General features: G+C 36.4%; 1 protein-coding gene across 1 annotated transcript in view; it reads left to right on the forward strand.

The window, feature by feature from the left end:
* Positions 1-20,025, forward strand: part of CLNK (cytokine dependent hematopoietic cell linker) — a 63,312-nt gene extending 43,287 nt beyond the window's left edge. The window contains exons 12-19 of the mRNA XM_064511427.1: positions 194-221; positions 3,891-3,909; positions 5,075-5,150; positions 6,241-6,281; positions 10,407-10,540; positions 10,919-10,996; positions 13,489-13,644; positions 19,601-20,025. Coding sequence (XP_064367497.1) covers positions 194-221; positions 3,891-3,909; positions 5,075-5,150; positions 6,241-6,281; positions 10,407-10,540; positions 10,919-10,996; positions 13,489-13,644; positions 19,601-19,747 — 679 coding nt within the window. The 3' untranslated portion in view covers positions 19,748-20,025. The remainder of the gene's footprint in view (positions 1-193; positions 222-3,890; positions 3,910-5,074; positions 5,151-6,240; positions 6,282-10,406; positions 10,541-10,918; positions 10,997-13,488; positions 13,645-19,600) is intronic.
* The last annotated feature ends 659 nt before the right edge of the window (positions 20,026-20,684 follow it).

A 20,684-nucleotide genomic window follows, 5' to 3' on the forward strand; every position in this document is an offset into this window, starting at 1 on the left:
CTTTTTCCTGCAAATAATTTATGTAAAAAATAACCACCTTCTGAATTTATATACCAGTAATAAAATTCTTCTTTTGCTAAGGGCTGTTAATTTTGCAGTGATAATGTAATCAAAGTATTTAAGTACTTACAGGGTTTTTTTATTATTATTTTACAATAGTGAAATGTTTTGCATATAATTCTTTCTTTTCCAGACATCTATCTGTTAAAGAACTCAATGAAGTAAGTAATAATCTTTCTATATAATATTACCACAAAAAGCATGCACAAATTATGTGATGGCATAGTATTTAATGTAATAGTATTTCATTTCATGACTTGGATTATTAGGTAAAAATATATAATAATCATATTATATTTGGGCAGAAATATATCTCTAGTGTATGTAGTATTTTCAAAACCATTACTCTGTGAATGACAGATTAGTTCCTGAAGTTGCTTAGGGGAATAAAAATATATACACAGTGAAAAGCTCCCTTCCCAAGTATCTAGATAAAAGCACGTCTCTAACTGCAAAGTGCTGCTGACGTCTATGAAAGATTAACAGCAGGGAGGAACATTCTGTGTCAGAGAAATATGGATTCCAGATATATTTTGAAAAACAGAAAACTGAAATGATAGGATCAGTAGAGCTTAAAAGTATTACACTGATGTAAATACAAGGGTACTTCAAATAAAAGGTGACCCTTTTCAAGAAGAGGAAATAAAAACTGACAAATTTTATATGCAGAATTAACCTTATGTATTACCCCCCACAAACCACTTCTCCCTCTCTTCCCCCACAGGCATGGCTCCCCCTAGCCTTTCCTAGGGCTTTGCACACCACCTCCCTTACAAGCCCTACAAAATGTGTCACCTCAGACAAATGGCTACTTTGCTTGCAAAATAGCTCTGGCAGTCCCTGACAAAGCCACAGCAATGCTCCTCAGTCTGCTGTGTGATTCTGTAGCTTACCTCATTCGTACTATTCAAGGCCCTCTAAAGCAAGGCAGATGGCCTCAGCCACAGCAAAGCACAGTACTCACCTGCCTCTGAACCTGCACACAGCACAGCAACCTCCCCCGCCCCATACAGCACAACCCACCTGCCCTATGCCAAAGCTCACATTCACACTCCACTATGTCCTCAAACACTTCCTCCTCCTGAACCATGGACAGCCCAGTAAGCCTCTGTATGTCCCCCAGTTAATGTCCTACAAACCCCATCCTCCAACTAACAATCCACCTTCCCCTTGGCCAGTTTGCAAAGCTCACTGCTTTGCATCAAGTGCAGCTCTAGGCACAAAGCAACTTTTAGCACTGCCTAGTGTGCTCTCAACTTAAATGCAGTTGAAGCAGCAGCTCTGAGGTCCTGCATCTGACAGAGAGGCTAAAAAAGCTCTTCCCTCCCTCCCGTGCCTCCAAGCTGACTCCTTCTCCTCAGGGCTTCCGCTCCCAGCACAGCTGCCTCTGTGAGGCCCAGCCACTCTACAGCAGTTCCAGGCCCATAGGCATACATAAAAAATAAAGCAATATGGCATAGAGCAAGTGAGGTTTTTTAATTATTTTTCAGTTCCCAATTTATGTAAAAAAAAGGTTTTTTAAAGTGCCTTCACCTTCTACTTAGGCCAATGAAGTAAAGCAGAGGAAATGGGTTTAGCAAAACCTTAATAGAAATTAATGACGAGCAATAACTTGTTCAGTGGTTTTCTATAGAAAACCAGTCCATAAGATGTGTTAAGAGATATACTCCCTGCAAAAATGCTGAATGTTAAAGCATGTTTGCAAAATTCAGAAATAGGTTATGATCTATAGCATTTTGCATTTCTTACTGAACTTTTTATTACACTACTACATTTCTATAGTACTATTTTATCTCACTATAAGAGAACGGAGAAAAGAAAACAATATCTACACTATTTTAAAGTCAGGCCTCCTTCTATCACAAAAACTGTGTCATAAATCCATATACTTATATCTAGCTCTAACGTCAAAATCCTTTGAATTTTTTTTCTTCACAATTCTAAGTGGGAGACTCCCAGAATTTTACTCTTCCCATGGTTAGAAACGGTTTTATTTTGCAAGATTTTTACAATAGAGGCTTTGATTGCAATATTGCAATAAGCATGTAATGCTAAAAAATGGGATATTGGCAAGAAAGATAATGTTTTAACTTTGTACACAAAAAGCTTTGTTTTGTCCTAGATGCTGGCTCATTACGAAAACCAAATATGAAAACAACCCCCAAGAACAACAAATATCTTACATCTGTAATTAATATTTCTGACTTGGCACTGTACAGCTGCCCAAATACTGCAGCTCATAATAAGCTTATAGCAACATTTTAAGGAGAAATATTATACGTCTCATGACATGAAAAAGATACAGTTTAATTTGGATCACTTCACACTCATATAGTTCCTAAGGCATAAATAGTTTCAGTGTGACCTGAAGGAGTGTGACCTTGTCAAGTTTGCAGGCACCACACTGTGGATCAATATGCTTGAGAGCTGGACTGCCATTCACAGGGACCCAGACAGGCTAGTGGAAAGGGAGAAAACGAACCTCATGAAATTCAACAAGGACAGATGCAAAACCCTGCACCCGGGATGGACTAACCCCGTGCAACACTGACAGGCTTGGTAGCAGCTATGCTGAAAACGACCCAGGGACAGTAGGCTAAACATAAGCCATCAGTGTGCCCCGGTTAATAGAAGGCTAACAGCATACAGAGCTGTATCAACAGAAGCAGAGCCCAGAGATCAAGGGAAGGTATTGTTCCCCTTTACTCATTAGACAACATCTGGAATATTGTACAAGGCTGGTGTAGATAGACTGCAGTGGATCAGCAGAGGACTGGAACACCTGCCCTGTGAAATGAGCCTGGGGGAGTTGGACCTAACAGCAGCCTTCCAATACTTAGTTAAAGATTACCAAGGAGGCAGACCCATGCACTTTACAGAGTGCACAGTGGAAGTAGAAAACAATGATCACAAATTGAAACTGGGAAGGTTTCAACCAGATAGAGGGGAAAAAAATCAGTATGAGGGTAAGTGCTGGAACAGGTTGTCCAGAGAGGCTGTGAAATTTGTGGTGCTGGAGGTTTGCAAGACCCAACTGGATGATAATCTGAGCCCTGGTCTGATCTCACAGCTCACCCTGCTTTGAGCGGAGCTTGGGCTAGATACCTGCAAAGGTCCCTTCCAACCTGAATGATGCTATAAAGTTCTAATTAACTGGAAAATATTTGGGGGGCAATAACTCTTAAGGAAGACTCAAGTAGCAACACCTACAAAGAGTGGAATTATACTCTTATGTTTCAAAATAACAATCAAAATAATTACTATTCCTGTGTGAATCAAAGTAATACAGAAATACAGCGAAAGTTTATGAGTCAAACACTAGTCCCTAGACATTTATCTATCATTCACTTGTTTGTAACATAATATGCTGCACTAACACTGTCCACACAGTGATTTTGAACGAAATATCTACCCTAACAAGAAAAATAATTGTACTATCAGTCAAGGAGCCTGAAAACAAATGACTGATTTTAATCTGTGGATGGTATGTCTCCAGTATCTGATTTAATACAAGATCAACAAAGAAAACACCTTGCTATAAGTTAAACTACTATACAATAGTGATCGCGAAATGATGTTTTAGTGAGTGCATCATTGGGACAAACTGTATGTTCAGTTATACCCCTAAAAATTCAAGTGTCCTTGTTGCCAGTGAATTGAGATCAGAATTCAGCCTGAGTTTCTGACAAAGTGATTAAGATATTTAGGTATTCGTAGTAGTATGTCTGTAAATTGTTTTAAAATCAGAAGATGTTTGGGTCTGTTGTTGTAAATTCAAGTTGGTGATAAAAAATGTATGTATTTGTCATCTATTTTATCATTTTATACAGGCACTCGGAAGAGAACAAGGTTAGTACATAATAATATGATATGAATTTGCTGTCTCTCCTTCATATAAGAACATACCAGCTGAAGCAATCAGTATAGGAACCTGACATCTGTGCTGCTATATAGCGTCACAGTCTCGCCCTGTATTCAGGCTAGTAAGAGACATCCCTCAGGTATACCTCTGTTGAGAACGGAGAGATTTAGAATGCCCTCAACAGTTGTGGAAGACATACCAGGAAAAGGAATTTAGTGTGGCATTAACAACACCTATGTGGGCAACCAGAGTATTATCACATTTGTTCAGAGCAAATCAAAATCCTTGGGTCCTGGAGAAAACATGACTGTTGGAACCTGAAGAAATTAAGGGAAGAATATGTTGAAGAGTGAAGCCTGTGGATTAAATCGATCTGCACAGAGATCATCTCTCTTCTCTCCCTCTTGCCTCTCTCCAGTAATTTGAAGTTGGGAATTTTGAAATAAATATTTTTTAAAATGTTAGGTTTTTAAAGATACAAATGGGCCCAAATCAGTTTTTAAAAAACATGTTTGAAAAACATGTCAGTTTTTCAGACTTACTGACTTCTTCAGCTTTTAAAAACTGTCTGGAGCCACTCACTGTGTATGTGTGCCCTGCTTCTTAAGGTCCAATGAAAAAATATTACTCTGAAATACTTGAAGAATAGATACAGGATAAAAAAAAATTTATGTGGTAAATATCTCTGTATCAATAAGCTCATAATTTCCACTGCCAGTTCCTTTTGACGCCTAAGGCACAGTTGCCTGATCTTTAACTAGAAATAGTATCAGCTGCATTAATACACTCACTGCTTACCTATACCTCCCTATAAAAAGGATTTATGAATCCTCCATATACTTCTGGTAAAGCATTCTGCATTATTTACCTATATACTAATCCATATTTGCCATCAACAAAGCTTGTAATATTCAGTGTCACATGCAATATTCAGTACTACTATAAATGTTTCCCATTGAAATCATTAGTTTAACTCTTAAAGTCAGACTGATTGTAGCCTTTTAGCTTTTACTACTGTAGCCTTTTAGCTTTTACTACTGAACTGCTTCCCATCACATATGAATTTAGATTAATTTAATTCATGGTAGTTGTTCGATACTGTCAAAGTTGCACAAGAGAGGAAATAATACCTTTTTTTTTAATTATAAACAGTGGCAGATTTGGAGAAGAAACTTGAATTAAATTTCCAAGCAGAACAGTATAAACCAAAATATCATCCTGAAGACAGGTAGGAATATAAGAATTTCATGAGTATGTACTGGATGCTTCAAAACCTAAACATTCTGCACCTAGAAAACTGTACTTCACTATGCAATAAAAGCAAGATGATACTATTCTCTGATGCCACATAGTGAAATATTATGTTTTGCCCTGAAGCATGGGAATAACTGTCTTTCAGAATTGCCTTCAAGCTATTGTAATTGCACATGCAATTTTTATCTTTACTAATATACTACTGTACTACATTTTTCCCTAAATTTCCATGATAGGGTGTTAAATATACTATATAAAGAAGCCATGTCATCTCCAACCTCAGCATTTTCCCTCCCACATATTTTTTTTAATACATAAAGAAAACATAGGTGGCCTTCTGAAGGCCAGTTATTCCTCTGTAGAAGTCTGCCAGTTTCTCTTAATTTTCTGCTTTTCTAACCTAAGCAAATCTTCCTTTTTTAAAGGTTTTTTTTTAAATCTAAATCCCTCACATCTCTCTTCTTCTTAAGCACTTAACAAAAAATAAAACATAGTATAGGATAACTTGAAGTAGTTTAGTATCTTTCCTAGACAAATACAGCTGACTGAGAAAACAGAACCTCTTGCCTTACCTTATTTACAATGCTGCAATTTCTTAGAGATAAAATTATTGCATATACTAAATTTAGTAGTATTTGCAACTTGTTTCTTGTTGTGTGGTAGCAGTGCACTTCCTAATGAAAGGGTTCTAGCTGATATTTTTTAGTACAATCAGTTGAGTACTCAGCAGTAGTCTATAAAAATCACAAATGACACTGTCTCTTTCTGTAGAAAGACTGGCAACATCAGGTGAAATTAGTAGGGGATAGGTTCAAAACAGACAAAATGTGAAACTCTTGTTGTGGAGAGTAAAGACTTCGAGAATTTCAAGAAGTGGCTAGGGAAGTTAATGGAAGAGAAATCTATCAAAAGCTATAAATACAAAACCACTACCTGAAACCCAGGAAGGCCCTAAGCTGCAATTTGCTAAAGGATGAAAGGATACTCTGGGGAATATATGCACTGCCCTGCCCACTATCAGAAACATTTGTCTGACATTACTTTCATTCATTGCTTTCTCCTAGTCTTCCATGTACACGGAGTTCTAAAAACGTTTGCAGCTCAGGTAAGAATCGCAGATTGCTTTGAAACCTAAAACAGGAATGGATGAATGCTAGTTACAGTTACATATGCAAAACCATGACATAATAAGAAATGAATCTGTGTTTCTGTGTGTGTATGTCTGCACTGGGTACTTTCAATGCATGGAGTTAGTGCAGAGGGATTGTTAAAGAGACAAACCAGACAAAAAGTAAAACATGACACAGGCAAGAGTCATGGAGAAACAACAGAAAGTTACGTGCTTGGCTATACACCTATGACTGGTTCAATCTAAGAAATATTAATTCTCCCCATGGCTAACCTAGAATCAGTGTTAAACCATTACAGAACACCATACCCAGAAAACGAAGCAGACTTGGACAAGCCAAGGAAGGACAATAGGGAGAGGAAGAGATGGAAAATTGTTCAGGTATACAAAGAAACACTCACAGAAAAAGAGTATGCTGTAAGGAGAACAGTCTGCTTTTCCAGGCAGAAATAGAATTAGTTAGGCTAAGCAGAAGTTACAGATGCTCAAGCCATTATATAGGCTCCACTATTGTTTTAATACCTTTGTATTAAATTCCTTTGTAAAGGAATAAATTGGGCTTTTCTGTGAAGAAATTGCAGATTCCTAGAGGGAAAAATTTGTAGGTGCCATATTCAGACAAATCTGTCAACTTACGATGTCTGGAAACAGTACATTCACTGGACTGCATGGTTTTACCTAAGGGAATGCACTGGAAGTCAATATTAACTTCTGTGGGTGCCTGCCAAAAACAGGTCTGTGGTATGGCTTGCCCAGTAACCATGGCAACATCACTGTTCATTTTCCTTCTATCTTTCTGAGATTCCTAGAACTAAATGCAACATAAAGGAGTAGTTTCACTACTGTCTTATGCATAGAGATTCCTATCTCTCTAATCCAGATGATGATACTTCTGCAAACACTTAAAAATTGTGTTAGCTTTTTTCTGTCATTTTGTCATCTGTCATCCACCCACCCCTCTACCTAATCTCTTCTAGAAAAACGTGGCCTGTTTTTTATTTAACCCCAAATTTCTATTTGACTTGTCTCTACTTATTCAATATACTTACAACTACTTTAAAAAGCATTTCCATAAATCCAAGAGAGAAAGTAAAAGACACCATCTGCTTATGTGGAATTCACCTTAACTTCAGTCATTTCCAGGCTAAACTTAGCCACCTCACTCAGCTTCATTTCATAAGACAAGTGCTCCAGCTCTCTAACTATGCTAGTGGCCCTCCACTGAGCCACTCCTGTTTATCACCCTCTTCCAACATATTCTCCTCTGGACATCTATCAAAAATCTTTCTTTATACAATCCACAAAGCTCATCTATGTCTCTGGTGTTATTCTTGGGAGTCTCTCAATCCTCTCTCCTATGCACAATTACTTCTTTTTTCTAGGTACTTTGCCTCAATCTGTACTTTAGGAACTTTCTTTCATTCCTACCATCACTGTTCTTTATTCAAGCTCAGGCTCTCTGGGACAGCAAAATCTCCCTTTTCTTCCGTAAGTTCCTTGCCCTTGCGAAACAAGGATGGAACAAGCAAGCAGCCTTCCCACCTGCTGTGCTGCAATGTCCTTTCAAAACTGTATAATACACCACCACATTTGGCAAACTAAGCAAAAAAATAAGGCCAGCTACACTACAAAACTCAGGCAGGTTATATAATCAAGTATTTTGAAAAATCCCATTAGACTTTTTACATACCTAAATAAGCTTAAACATCTCTTTGCAAGTGATTTACTAACTTGTCCAGTAGACTTTTGAGTATTTCCAAGGATCAGCATCCTGGGCAACTTGTTCCAATATTTTAACCACCCTCATGGTGAAAAACAAAAAACAACAAACAAAAAAAACCCTACTCAGAATTTTCCTGTATTATGACTTGTGTCCATTACTTCTTATCCTCTTCCTGGGCACCTCTGTGAAGAGTCTGGCTCCAGCTTTTCCACACCCTCCCACGAGGTAGTTGCAGACAGCAATAAGATCTCTCTTCAGCCTTTTCTTCTTAAGACTGTACAAACACAGCTCCCTCAACCTCTCCTTCTGCATCATGTGCTCCCCCACTCCTGACTTTCCTGGTGGCGCTCCACTGAATTCATTCCAGGATGTCAATGTCTTTCTAGTTAGTACTGGGGAGCCCAAAATGACACTTTCAATTACCTAATTTGCTTAAGAACTAGATCAAAGTATATCAATAAAAAGTCCATGTTTGGGTTAAAATAAAACTTTTGAGAAGAAATCTCAATTCTGTTGAACTTATACAAATAACGTTTTATGTAAATAACTCCTACATATGTCTGTCTTTCTCTGTTTGGTATTTTTAGATTTTATTGTTGAAAACTAATGATTTTCATGTGCAAAAACTTAAAACATTCTTTTTCAATTTCTTGGTAAGCATTGCAATAGAATTTTCCACTTTTTGCCCTGCAGTTTAAGACATAGCAGAAAAATTTCTACTGAATACATACAGCACCAGTCACAAAGCAAATACAGTTTTAGCTGTGGGGTCTCCTTTTAATAATAAAGTACCTGTAGATAGCCACCAAAAATGAAATGTGAACACAAATGACAGAACTTCAGTATGTAATAAATTGAATGTAGCTGCAAACTGGATATGGTGACATATCTACAATGATTCCAGATAAAATGTAGAGGCTTGATTCCAGACCCTTTAAATGAGTGGCTTCAAGTTCATTTCTGAACTGATTGATTGCCCACTGAAGACAGCTGCTTTTCTACTGACATCAGTGGGCATTGTTTACTGCCTTAAAAATAAATGTAATGCTGTCAGAAACCAGAACATGGCACACACATGCAGGAAACAATGAAACACAATGAAAACTATTCTTCTGTAAAAGAACCATCTTCCTACTTGAATTTCCTTAATATTCTATTATACACTGTGTATAGGCAGAAAAGTAATAAACTGATAGAACATGAACCATAGATAAAACATAACGAAATACAGTTTCAGCAAACATTGCAGTCTCTTGTTGCAGTCACCAGCAAGAAAGATGGAAAGGACTGATAATCACATATTCACTCCTTCACTTCTGTAACATTCACTAGGTCAGTTCTCCCCACGGCATTGCACAAAACAAACAAAAATCCAATCTATTGTATAGCAGGATACATTTTTTATTCTTCCTAAGTAACCATTGTTTCCATATCATGTACATGTAAACTGCATTTCAAACACCAACTAGAAATATTCCATTGCTTTTCCTCAGCCTGCAGTTTCGCTGCAGCCTAAGCTTAGACAGCACACCTTCCCGTGTTACCCTACATGGCATGTTCCTGCCCTGGCCCTTGTGCTCACACAGCTCTCCTGGGACATGGCAAGTTGATTCCAGCCGTTAAATGTACAGTGTTAAACATCTAGAATGCTAATCACTTTTGCTTCAGGAGGACAGTTTTCAGCTATCTAGGCTCCCTCAGTCAGCTCACTGTAATCTCACCCATAAGGAGGGGGCAGGAACATGCAGCTTAGGAACACCACCTTCATAATACAAGAGGAAGCGGACTCACTCCTCTGCATTCAAAAAACAAGGCCAAATCCAAAATTCATTAATTTAAACAAGTTGCAGAGCAGACTGAATTTTATCAGGACAGCAGAACTCCTGAATCCTTTAAGATTCCTACAGCTTGGTAGAAACAATGCTATCTGACAGTGGGATAATAAGTGGCTATAATATGCTTTGATCAAACACTACTACAAGGGTTCAAAAGGTGAAAGTAGAATAGAATGAACTGTTATATTTGTAGAATACAAATGTCCCTCTATATTTATTAAATATTTTATTTAGCATTAAATATTTAATTACTAATTTCTGTTTAACAGTTTATTATGCTTATGTGCACATGAATCTAGCAGAGTGATGTCAATTAAAAAAATCTGAAAAATCTCTTTGGGCTTGAATCTGAAATTACTGGTGCTCTATTAGTACCAGACTAATCGGAACTGACAATTCCAAATTTTAAAGGTTAATATCACAAAAGTGTATTTCCAAGTTGTAAATTGTACTCTAACACATATTGAGTAAAAAGTGATATGGTAAAATAAAGCTATAATTAAACCATGTGATTTTTTTTTCCTTCTGAATATACTTTTACAGGGTCCATGCTAAATGTAGAGAGTTTTTCTGTTAAGAGGTCACCATCTCCTACACAGCTCCTATCATATGAAAATAAATCAAAACATTCATTTGTAAAACAGGAAATGGAATCTCTTACCCAGCCCATTGAAAAGGTAAAGAATGCTTCATTTAGTAAAGAGACAGTTTCTTGGAAAACAGGATTATCACTGTATGACACACACACACACACACACACACAAAAGAATTGCTGTTTACTGAATATACTTATCTATGAACTTAAGTGGTCTGATAGCTGTGTGTTTTCAGCACCTCTGAAAAGAGTCCAATGAGTTTATGATACTACGGATAACAAATTTGATGCCTAATTTGAAACAGATTTTCTAAAATAATTTCTTGTTACAGATGCATTACAATTGTTTCGATAAATTGTGATAAACTTGTTTTAAATGCAATTAGATACATCAGTTTTCATTGGCTTCTGCCAGCTGTGGTTAATTTCTACATACTAATTATGATATCTTAAAATTAAGGATTTAAACAAATATGACTGGTACACTGGAGAATGTGATCGCCATGAAGCAGAAGAGGCATTGTTACAGGAAAACACTGTAAGTGCAATTTATCTTGAAACCAGTGGTGTAGACTTGTGGAGAAAACATTTGTAAACTAACTACAGTAGTTTACAAGTGCTTTGTAATCTAGTCATACAATCCATAACAACTTAAATTTGATACAAAAATATATAAAGAGTTTAAAGGTTTGCTAACCTTTTAGGGTTTTATTGCATTTTGCTAAATATATATACATTAAAATGTTCAGTTTTGACACTATCAAACATATATATTATCACAAAGTATTTTACTGATTGACTGTTCAGATTAATAATGGGATTTGGAGCAGCAGCATATTTCAGTATTTTGAACTTTTTATTTTTTTTTAATAAACTGATAGGCATAGGAGCATCCAAGATGTCTTGCAGTTTTGCAGTCATTATTATGTTTAAGTTCTCTGCAAGGTGAGATCTAAAAGAAGTGGGCTGAACAGAAGGAGCAGCATGATCCATGGGAGCTGAAAGAACAGAGCAGAGTGACCTGGACAACATAGAACAGCAGAGGTTGAGGATACTGGTTTATGATCTGTAGAAAGGATACTTTCATTGTCCCACTCTAGGCAAAGTGGGTGGGATAAAAAGTACTGGTTTAAAAAAAAGATATATAGTATGGTCAAAAAAAGGTATAAAATATTCCTAACCTGTAACTTAATCAGAGATTGAAATCATGTCTGCAGGGCTGAAATATGAGTCCCATTCAGACCTGTCAACCTCCAGTACCCAAAATTCTGAAAGCTGGATTTTCTCTTTTTATTATTATTATTGACTATTTTTCCCCCCTCTTGTTGCGTCTTTTAAGGGCACTTGTCCAACTTTCATCTTCAGTAAGGTGGGCTAGACATTTCCTTAAGAAAATAACAAATTTTGAGAAACTCACAATAGCAATAGAAGTTTTCCACCCTGAGCACATTGTGAATTAAATACAGTGACTGGGTTTTTTCAGGGTAATTTTACCACAGAACCTCTCAGCTGCAGTCTCAGAAAGTGTGTTCATCGAAACAGCTAAGAGAATAATGACCAGGGTGCTATAAAGGGTTAATCCCCAGCAGAGAGCTTCAAATAGCTGCTGCCCTGTAGGACATTGTGCAGTGCTGCATTTCCTGTTGACTGTCAGAGGTTCTCTGGCAGACCCACACAAGAACCAGCTGTAGAGAGATTCTGAGGACAGGCAGGCTAAGTTACAACAGCATCAAGATATTCTGATATTGTTAACTTTCCTAAAATCTGTGGTCATCTAACTTTTAAGCTAGGTTTCCAGTCACATACGCTCGGAAAGGATTTTACAATGTTTCTTTAGACTACTTCTATGCATAATAACTTTAAATAAAGTACTGAATCCCATGGCAAATGGCGGAGAAGCCAGTTTCTCAATGGGCTCAGCTATTCCTTAAGGAAAGAAATTCAATTTAGAGTGATGGCTTGAGGCTACCCGTGAGCTGTATGTTTTACTGCACTACCCTGGACTGGCCACTCTAAGAACACTTTAGAAAACAAAGAGTACAGCCACTCTGTGTTTTTACAAGAAAGCAGTGTCAGAGAAAAGCAACTAATAAAAGTGTGCTATTTGTCATAGCCAAGTGTGAGAGTTACCTCATTAAAACCAGGTTCTCTGATACTGAGATTCACAGCTCTTTGTACCTAGAAGGGCTATCAGCAAGTACAATGATATAGGGGATATGTTTTGGACTTCATTTTCTTCATAGCATCTTTAGGGAATGGCATAGTGATTTCAGCTATCCAAAATTCAAACACATTTCTTGATGAAGAAATCAAGAGATGATATTAATTAACTGCATATCCTTGAAAAAAGTAATATAATTCAGGACTCCTGGTGCAGTTAAGTATTCTGGTCTGCAATTCCTACAGTTCCTATTACAGTGACATTAATTTGTTATTATTCAGAAAGAATCTAAAAACTTAGCTTCATTGATCTACATTTTTTTCTTTCAGTCTTTCAAAGAATTGTTCTATCCGAAAGAAATTATGCACACAAAATAAAAGTGTTTTTGAAAGAAAACATGGATTATAATCTCCACACCCTTTATGGAATTACTATCACTCTCTTCCTATCTGCTGTCATCCATTAACTTTCCTCTTTTCATTGATTTGACTTTCAATACCCATGTTAATTTTAAGATCATTTTCTAGCATGGAATTTCAATACAGATTTCAGACTAATATTGTACAATATAGTAGTAGTGATCTAACTACGATTTTTCACTAGTGTCAAAGTCTGTTGATTATATATGACTCATTACAGAAATTAGCTGTTTTAATACAAGCGGTTTCACTATGCTTACAAAAATACTTTGCTAAACTGCCTACAAATAAATTCCATTTAAGAAGTAGATTTTGTTGCAGCTGTGAAATACAGCACTGTTATAATAATTCTGCAAGAATTACCCCCAAACTATAGTTATGGACAATGTGTGAAAATGCTTTTCATTAGAATTTACTGTTATAACAACTATTATAATCTGTGTCATACAGGATGAGACATTCTTGGTCAGAGATTGTTCAAAGAAATCAAATGCTGAACCATATGTTTTGGTTGTCTATTATGGAAAAAAGGTATACAACATCAAAGTACGTTTTCTGGAAGACAGCCAGCAGTATGCACTGGGAACAGGGCTCAGAGGAGATGATGTAAGTAAAATACCATCTAATGTTGTAGTCTATTGGTTGTGTGTTGCAATTAACAGCTCTTCATACTAAAAGCAATTAGTTATAAACTCCCCCAAACAGGAAAGTTGATTTATGCTTCATTGAAGTTTCTTGTAGAGTCCTCTCATTTCAAGCACATTTCAATGTTTCAAGGAATTTCAAGATAATTTAAATCAAATTCTGATGTAAATCAATGTGAAAATTTCCTAAGAATGGATAATTCTGTCTAAATACTTCTACCTACTCTGACTCTAAGTAACACCTGCAAAGCAAAGGGTAAGAGTCTTTCCTTTCAAGGTATACATCTTTATACATACAACAACACCTTTTGTAATTTTTTACAATATAAGCAGATTTTTTAAAACATATGCAGCTGTATACATCTGACAGCATGCCCTGTTGCTATTATTGTTGCATAATCAGCCAGTTTCTCATATTGTCTTTCTCTCAAATAGCAAAAGAGAAGTCAGTATCTTTAAAAAGAAACGAGGAAATACGACAAAAGTTATCATGGATCTTCAGAAGCAATGAAAGAATGACTTCTTTCCCTTCAAACAGTCTTTGAAATATGATGTTTAAATTAGAAAATCCCCTTAGATTAGCAATATGCTCCTTTACATAATTACATTTGATTACATTAATCATAAGAGTCTAATCGCTATTCTAACTATATGGTTAAATGACAAATACTATACCTGCATGTCTTCCTCACATGAAGAAAAAAATATTTCAGAACTGAAACAGTTATCTCCATACAGATACAATACTGGCAAAAAAAATTCAGAAACTTACAGAAGTCCTAGCTGAGCATCAGATCATGCATAAGGGAGGACCACACTTTGCAGCAGGTAAAGGAGAACAAGAAATTATTATGAAGATTATTAAATATGCAATCAATAGATAAACAACTAAAGTGAAGTGGCAAAGCCACTGCAGCTGTCTTCAATTATGTCCTTTTTATGAGTGATAGTACTTTTAAAACTTATCTTTTCTATAGGTAGACTTGAAAAACTCAAACCAAAACTGATTCGAGATAACTTGATGAATTTGCTGGGACCAAGACTAAATTTGGACTCTCTTAGAAATTGTGGAATAGGATTCATGAGCTTTCGGAGATGAGACGCAAGTTTTAGTGGCAAATTGTTCTTCAGGAACATTGGTTTAATAATGAAGAAAAGAAATCTTTGTTCAAGGTAGAACAAATTGAGAACACCACTGCATATATCATCATGGCATTGTTGCTGAGGACTATCAATCCTCTGTAAAACATTGTCTGCCTCTCTGAACTGAACCTCCTAGATAATTTCCTGGAGTTTTAGTATGTCCTTAACAGAATGCAAGTTTAGTTTTCCATGACTGTTAGGTTGTTTAGTCTTCCTATAATGGCCTAAATCAGAAAGTCTCAGATTAGAAGAGATGACTTATTAAAAAAATGGAATTACACAAATAGAGTATACTACAAAATAATGTAGTATGTGTACTACACATTACTACAAATTAATGACATAAAGCCGAAGTTTTAACACTTTAGCAGATCTGACAATTAAGGCAACTAGGAAAGGAAAAAAGTGACCTGAACACAATATGAAAACAATTTTAAGGGAGAACAACAACTTTTACAGAACCAGAAGGAAGGAGAACATGATTCCTCCTGTCTCAGGAAATATCAAAAAATCATGACCTTGGTTTCAACTTGTTCACAGAAAGAAAACATCTTAAGCAGTGGTTCTGGAATGACACTACTCAGATTCCAATGTTACAATTCCAGAATAAGGATTTCAAGCATCTAGTTAACTACCAACAGTATATCTAAAACTTGTCTCTAACAGACAAGTCTGTAATCGTGACATGCACCTTAAACCTTCTTTTTTAATATTGAGTGAATAATTTTTTCTTTTATTTAGAAATCTTCTATAGATCAACTACAACAGAAAAATTACAGAATTGTTTGGCTAGATAATCAGCTATGGGTAGCACTGGGGAGCGACAGAGATGACAGCCCCCCATTTCTCTGCATTATTTTCAGCAGATGTGAAAATAAAATGAAAACACTGAAGTAGGCAAGAAGTGCATAAGTAATAATGAACAATCAGTGGCACCAACCCTGTTCAGCAGGGCTACTTTCATCTCAGATCATCTGAAAGGATTTTCCAAACTGCTGTTTCTTGGAAACTAAAATCTCAGCTTCTGCACCTCTCTTAAGGTTCTCGTCTCAAAGTGGTTAAAACAATTTGTCAGGCTGTGTCAGCAAAGTGCAGCCTATAATTTTCCAACATCTGTTAAATGCTTTTCAGAACACACTGCATTGTCCCTTTGTTCTGTAGGGAACTCTCTGTTGTACCACATTTCGCAGTATACAACGCAGACCAGACGCTTTATCAAAATTAGGTGAATATCCCCTCTTTACCTGGTAAAAGAAACCCCCTTCCCCCAAAAGTGCAGACCTATTGCACAGTATCTACATATTGGCATTTTCTCTCTCATTTTATTCACAGGTTCAGTCTTTCTGATTTTCTGCAGTGTATTTTCACTTTTGGATTAGTCTATTTCCATCCTTTAAAAGCTTATTTTTTCTTATACATTTAATAAAATCCTTCAAAGTTTTTCCTATCCTATTGCAACTCTTGATTTTCCAGGTACAGATTATGAAGTGTTAACACTTTACATCATGAATTTACATTTTCTATTAACAATTCTTTGAAAATTTAATTTAATTTTCATGCAGGGCATCATTAGCTCTTATGTAACCTTATAAAGATATTTCATCATCAGACTTTTGATTATCTTAGAAAATTGTTATTTCTATGTCAGAGTGATGGTGATCAACAGCAAGTAACTGAACTGCCATGCACATAAATTAGTACTAAACTTGAATATAATGAATACAAGCGAAGGAGAATAAAAAATTTTAAACTCTGTTAGTATACCAAAATTTTTTGCTAGCAGTTAAGCCACAGATGTTCACATCTACAAATATATTTCATGTATTTTGTTGATCCAACTATGGGCCAAATCACACAAAGCATTAATGGCCAGGTCCCTAAATGGGACATATGTGAAATGTAGGCATTTACATTCAAAATTGCTGTCATGAACACTCTCTGTTTGGCTGTTGCCTTCCTGCAATTCATACTGCCATCAGTTTTCAATATTAAAGATCCACAGATACCTGAATCTCTTCTTTTCATATACACAGCTGTTTTGACAGCTCAAAACGACTCAAAAGCTTGCTTATATTCAAAGCTAATCATGACACAGAAATTAGACATTGTTCTTGTTGACTCCTTTGCAAAACTAAATCTGTCACACACAAAATACATTGTTTTACCATGCCTGCAGCTTGAGGCTCAACTCAAAATGCAGTGACAACTGCTTTATTTTCTAAAACCAAAAGCAGGAGTAGGCTGTGCTTCAGCTCACAGCCTGTTTTACAGAATAACTTAGACCCATGGACAGATGTGCATCTCTGGATCTAGCTGTGCTGGCCACGGATGTTTTCTTAGTCATCACCACTCCGTCACTGTTTGCAGCTACTTGTCATTTGCAAACTATCGCTCATGCAGCTCACATCATTTCAGCTTGATTCATTTCAAGGGGAGTCAAATGGATTAGCTCAAATTACCATCAGCAGCCATTAAGCTTTAGAGTAGATGAGCAATCACTCACGCAACCCCTTACACTGACAGTGCTGTATCAAAATCGACCTGCAACAAAATGGGAGCAGCAAACACCTGTAGAAGGATGGTAATACCTTCAACAGAGAGAGATACTTTTAAGGTAAACACCTTCTCCGTGGCTTGAATGACGCTTTAAATTCAGGATGTGAGATGCTTAGTCCAGAGTCTTACCACCACCTCTAAGCAATTCAACACTACACCTTCCATCTTCCTGGAAGTACTGACTGGCTAACTAACGACTGCTTTTCAGCGGGTTTTTGAAGCTCTTCTGCTTTTCAGGGAAAACATTGAGATCCCTAGCTGGACAAAGGAGGAGCCAAAAGGCAGCACAATTACAGTATTCACATGGGCACAGCTGAGTATGAGGCTTTAGTTCCTGCATCAGGATCTGCTTTCTTTAAAATGACAGTTATTATAAAATAAATGAATGACCCTTGAGACCCTATACCTGCCTCCTCTGAATAGCCTAGAGACCAGCAGGTAGGACACCCCTAAGATAGCAAAGATCTGCTTGAATCTCTTCACATGGTCAAGGGAGAAGAACAATTCTGAAAGACTGCATTTTCTTCATCTTTGTGGCTTTATGCCTAACAGAAAGTGTGGGGTTCCATTAAAAGGGCCAAGAACATAAAACTTGGGACTGTCAATACTTGTCACTATGATGTCTAAGTCAATTTTATGGTCTAGCAGCCATGACTCAGGACTTAATATTTTAAATCTCATTAACTCAAATGAGAATGGAGGATGAAAGAAATCAGGAAAAAAAGAGAGAAGTGTAACAGCTGAGAGGCATTTTTCCCCATTACAAAAGAGCTACAGTGATGTGTAATGTGACATTTGCCAAGTGAAACTAAACTAGGTCCAAAGGAGATTAAACAGTTAGCATAGTGTTTCAACAAACAAAAATCAGACAACAGGAAAAGCAGCAGACCTGCTAAAGAACAAGTTTAGGATTAAAAGAAAAAAAAGGAAAGATTACTTTGGCATGGCATGAAACTACAATTTTGCCTAGATTTCTAATAACAATAGCAATCTTGAACATGAGGCAAAGACAGAAAAGTTGAACAAATATATACAAGTAAATATTATGAAAGCAAAACCTTAAAAAATTACTATACTTGCTTTGGCATCAAATAATTTTGATGCTAAGATAACAAAGGACCAGTTGCACCAGAGCACAGATTTTATCTGAAAGATTCTCTTGTTATAAATTGAGTGTGGATCAGGTGGAAATGACAGATGATCATGAGATGCCCTCACCATATGCCCATGGATACAGTAAATGTAATATAACGAACAATGTATTTCTTTTAGATATAGGTAAGTATTAATGTCACAGTAAACTTTCATTACTGTGTACAATTCTAGTGTTTTAGTAACAATGAATCCAAAGAAGAGCTGAGGAGAAACAGTAGTGTGATGACAGAAATCGATCACAAAATCAGAAGTTAGCTTGTTTAGTCTAGAAAGTGAAGACTTAGAAGTTCTACACACAGGGCCAACCTCAGGGAATAGAACTATTTAAACTGAAGGCGAGTGATAGACAGTGATTACTAACGCATTGACTGGACAGTAGAGGATTGATAATTGTCAGAATGTCAGAATTTAAGAGACTCACAGCAGTGAGGATAAATACCTTGACAATTTTAAGTTGCAGCCTGATTGGTTCAGGAACCTTGATCCAGAGCTTTGTCATTATAGGAACAGGATTAAAGGATGCCATTGGTTTGATCAACAGAGAACACCACTAAAACCCTGCCGAGACCCTTTCAGTCCCATTCTTCAAGGGCCCTTTACTTTCTCAGTAAACTGAACTGGAAAATAAAAGGTACATTTAAATGAGGACAGAGGAACTAGCAGTGTAAAGCACTGTGCACTACATAGGTGTGATTTGTAACAGGGTAAAAGTTAATAATGATTTACAGTTACTTCAACATTTCAAAGTCTATCATGCATGTGCGATCACGAACTTTTACAGGTGATACTGCATTCCTGGGGTTTAGACATACTCCCTTTTTGTCCCAAGCAGGAAGCGGCTTTCTCCTAAAAACGACAGTTCTTCAGAGGCTCAAAGGAAATATAAGATGATTAGACTCTGGTGCTCTTCCTTTTATGATAGTTTCCATTGAATCTTATCATTCTGTGCAAAATATCGCCTATTTCTAATATTGTCAATAGAAAGTCTTTTAATGTTAGAAGGGACAAAGACTTCCAGCATTTCTATTTTCAGTCACTGATTAAAATGTTACTTTTTTCCCCAGAAATTTAATTCTGTGAAAGAAATCATTGACTTCTACAAATATGTTCCCATCACGCTTATTGATGGAAAGGACAAATCAGGAATCCAGAGAGAACAGTGCTACCTTACATATCCATTCAAATTGCGCAAAAGATGCTTTCTGCCTTAACGTCACCAATTTGTTTGTATAAATGTAAATAGAACACTTATTTAAATGTGGAAGAGGTCAGGTTAGACTTTGGGTCATGAGCTCCCAATGAATATTGTGAAGCAGTCTAAATCTTCCACTAAGAAAGCTTTCTCAAACTAGGACTATAGATCTACTTTTTTTTTTTTTTTTGATTCTTGTTTTATGTAATACATGCAAGTGTATTAATTAAAAGGATGTACTACAAACAAAGTACATGTCATTGTATTAATTCACATGGAAGTGTTAAAAGAAGCTGACTTCTGATATCTTGACAACAGCTGAACAAACTGCTTGTCTTGCACAGTACCTGGTAACACAAGATGAAAACCAAATTCAATCTTGCTTAGCAAAAATCACTGTAGCTCAGGTTGTAGCAAAACCTAATAAACTATGTTACATCCATATCAAAAATATTCTTGCTGTTAAAAATAGACATGATATTCTATTTATCTGAAGGTTCACTGTATTGCTATTTCATTCATTGTGCATATGTATCTGTGGGTGTACGTTAAAAAGCCCTGCTCAGTAGCCACCAAAATCAACAGGTGTCAGTTGATGCTCATAGGTACCAGACCAGATTCTAAGGCTAGCTTTAATGAAATATATCCTGTTACTTGACATAAGTAAGACTTTAGCTCTTTAGCTCAAGTGAGAGATACTTGTATTCATATCTGAGCTTTCAAACACTTACACAGTAAGACCATTTATGCAAACAGTCCATTTGAATTGCCTCTGCAAATTCAGAGATAAAGAACACCATTGGGAAAAGCAGAAATGTTTAAACTCAACAAAAAAGATTTTCCAATCTGTACCAAAGGAGATGGGAAGAACGTGATATTTTTCCACTGCAATATGGAAATATTGGAATATGAAAAGCAAACATGAGTACTTTTCTATGAAGCATCAATAATCTTCC

The sequence above is a fragment of the Dromaius novaehollandiae genome, chromosome 4, assembly GCF_036370855.1.
Source record: "Dromaius novaehollandiae isolate bDroNov1 chromosome 4, bDroNov1.hap1, whole genome shotgun sequence".
Taxonomy (NCBI): domain Eukaryota; kingdom Metazoa; phylum Chordata; class Aves; order Casuariiformes; family Dromaiidae; genus Dromaius; species Dromaius novaehollandiae.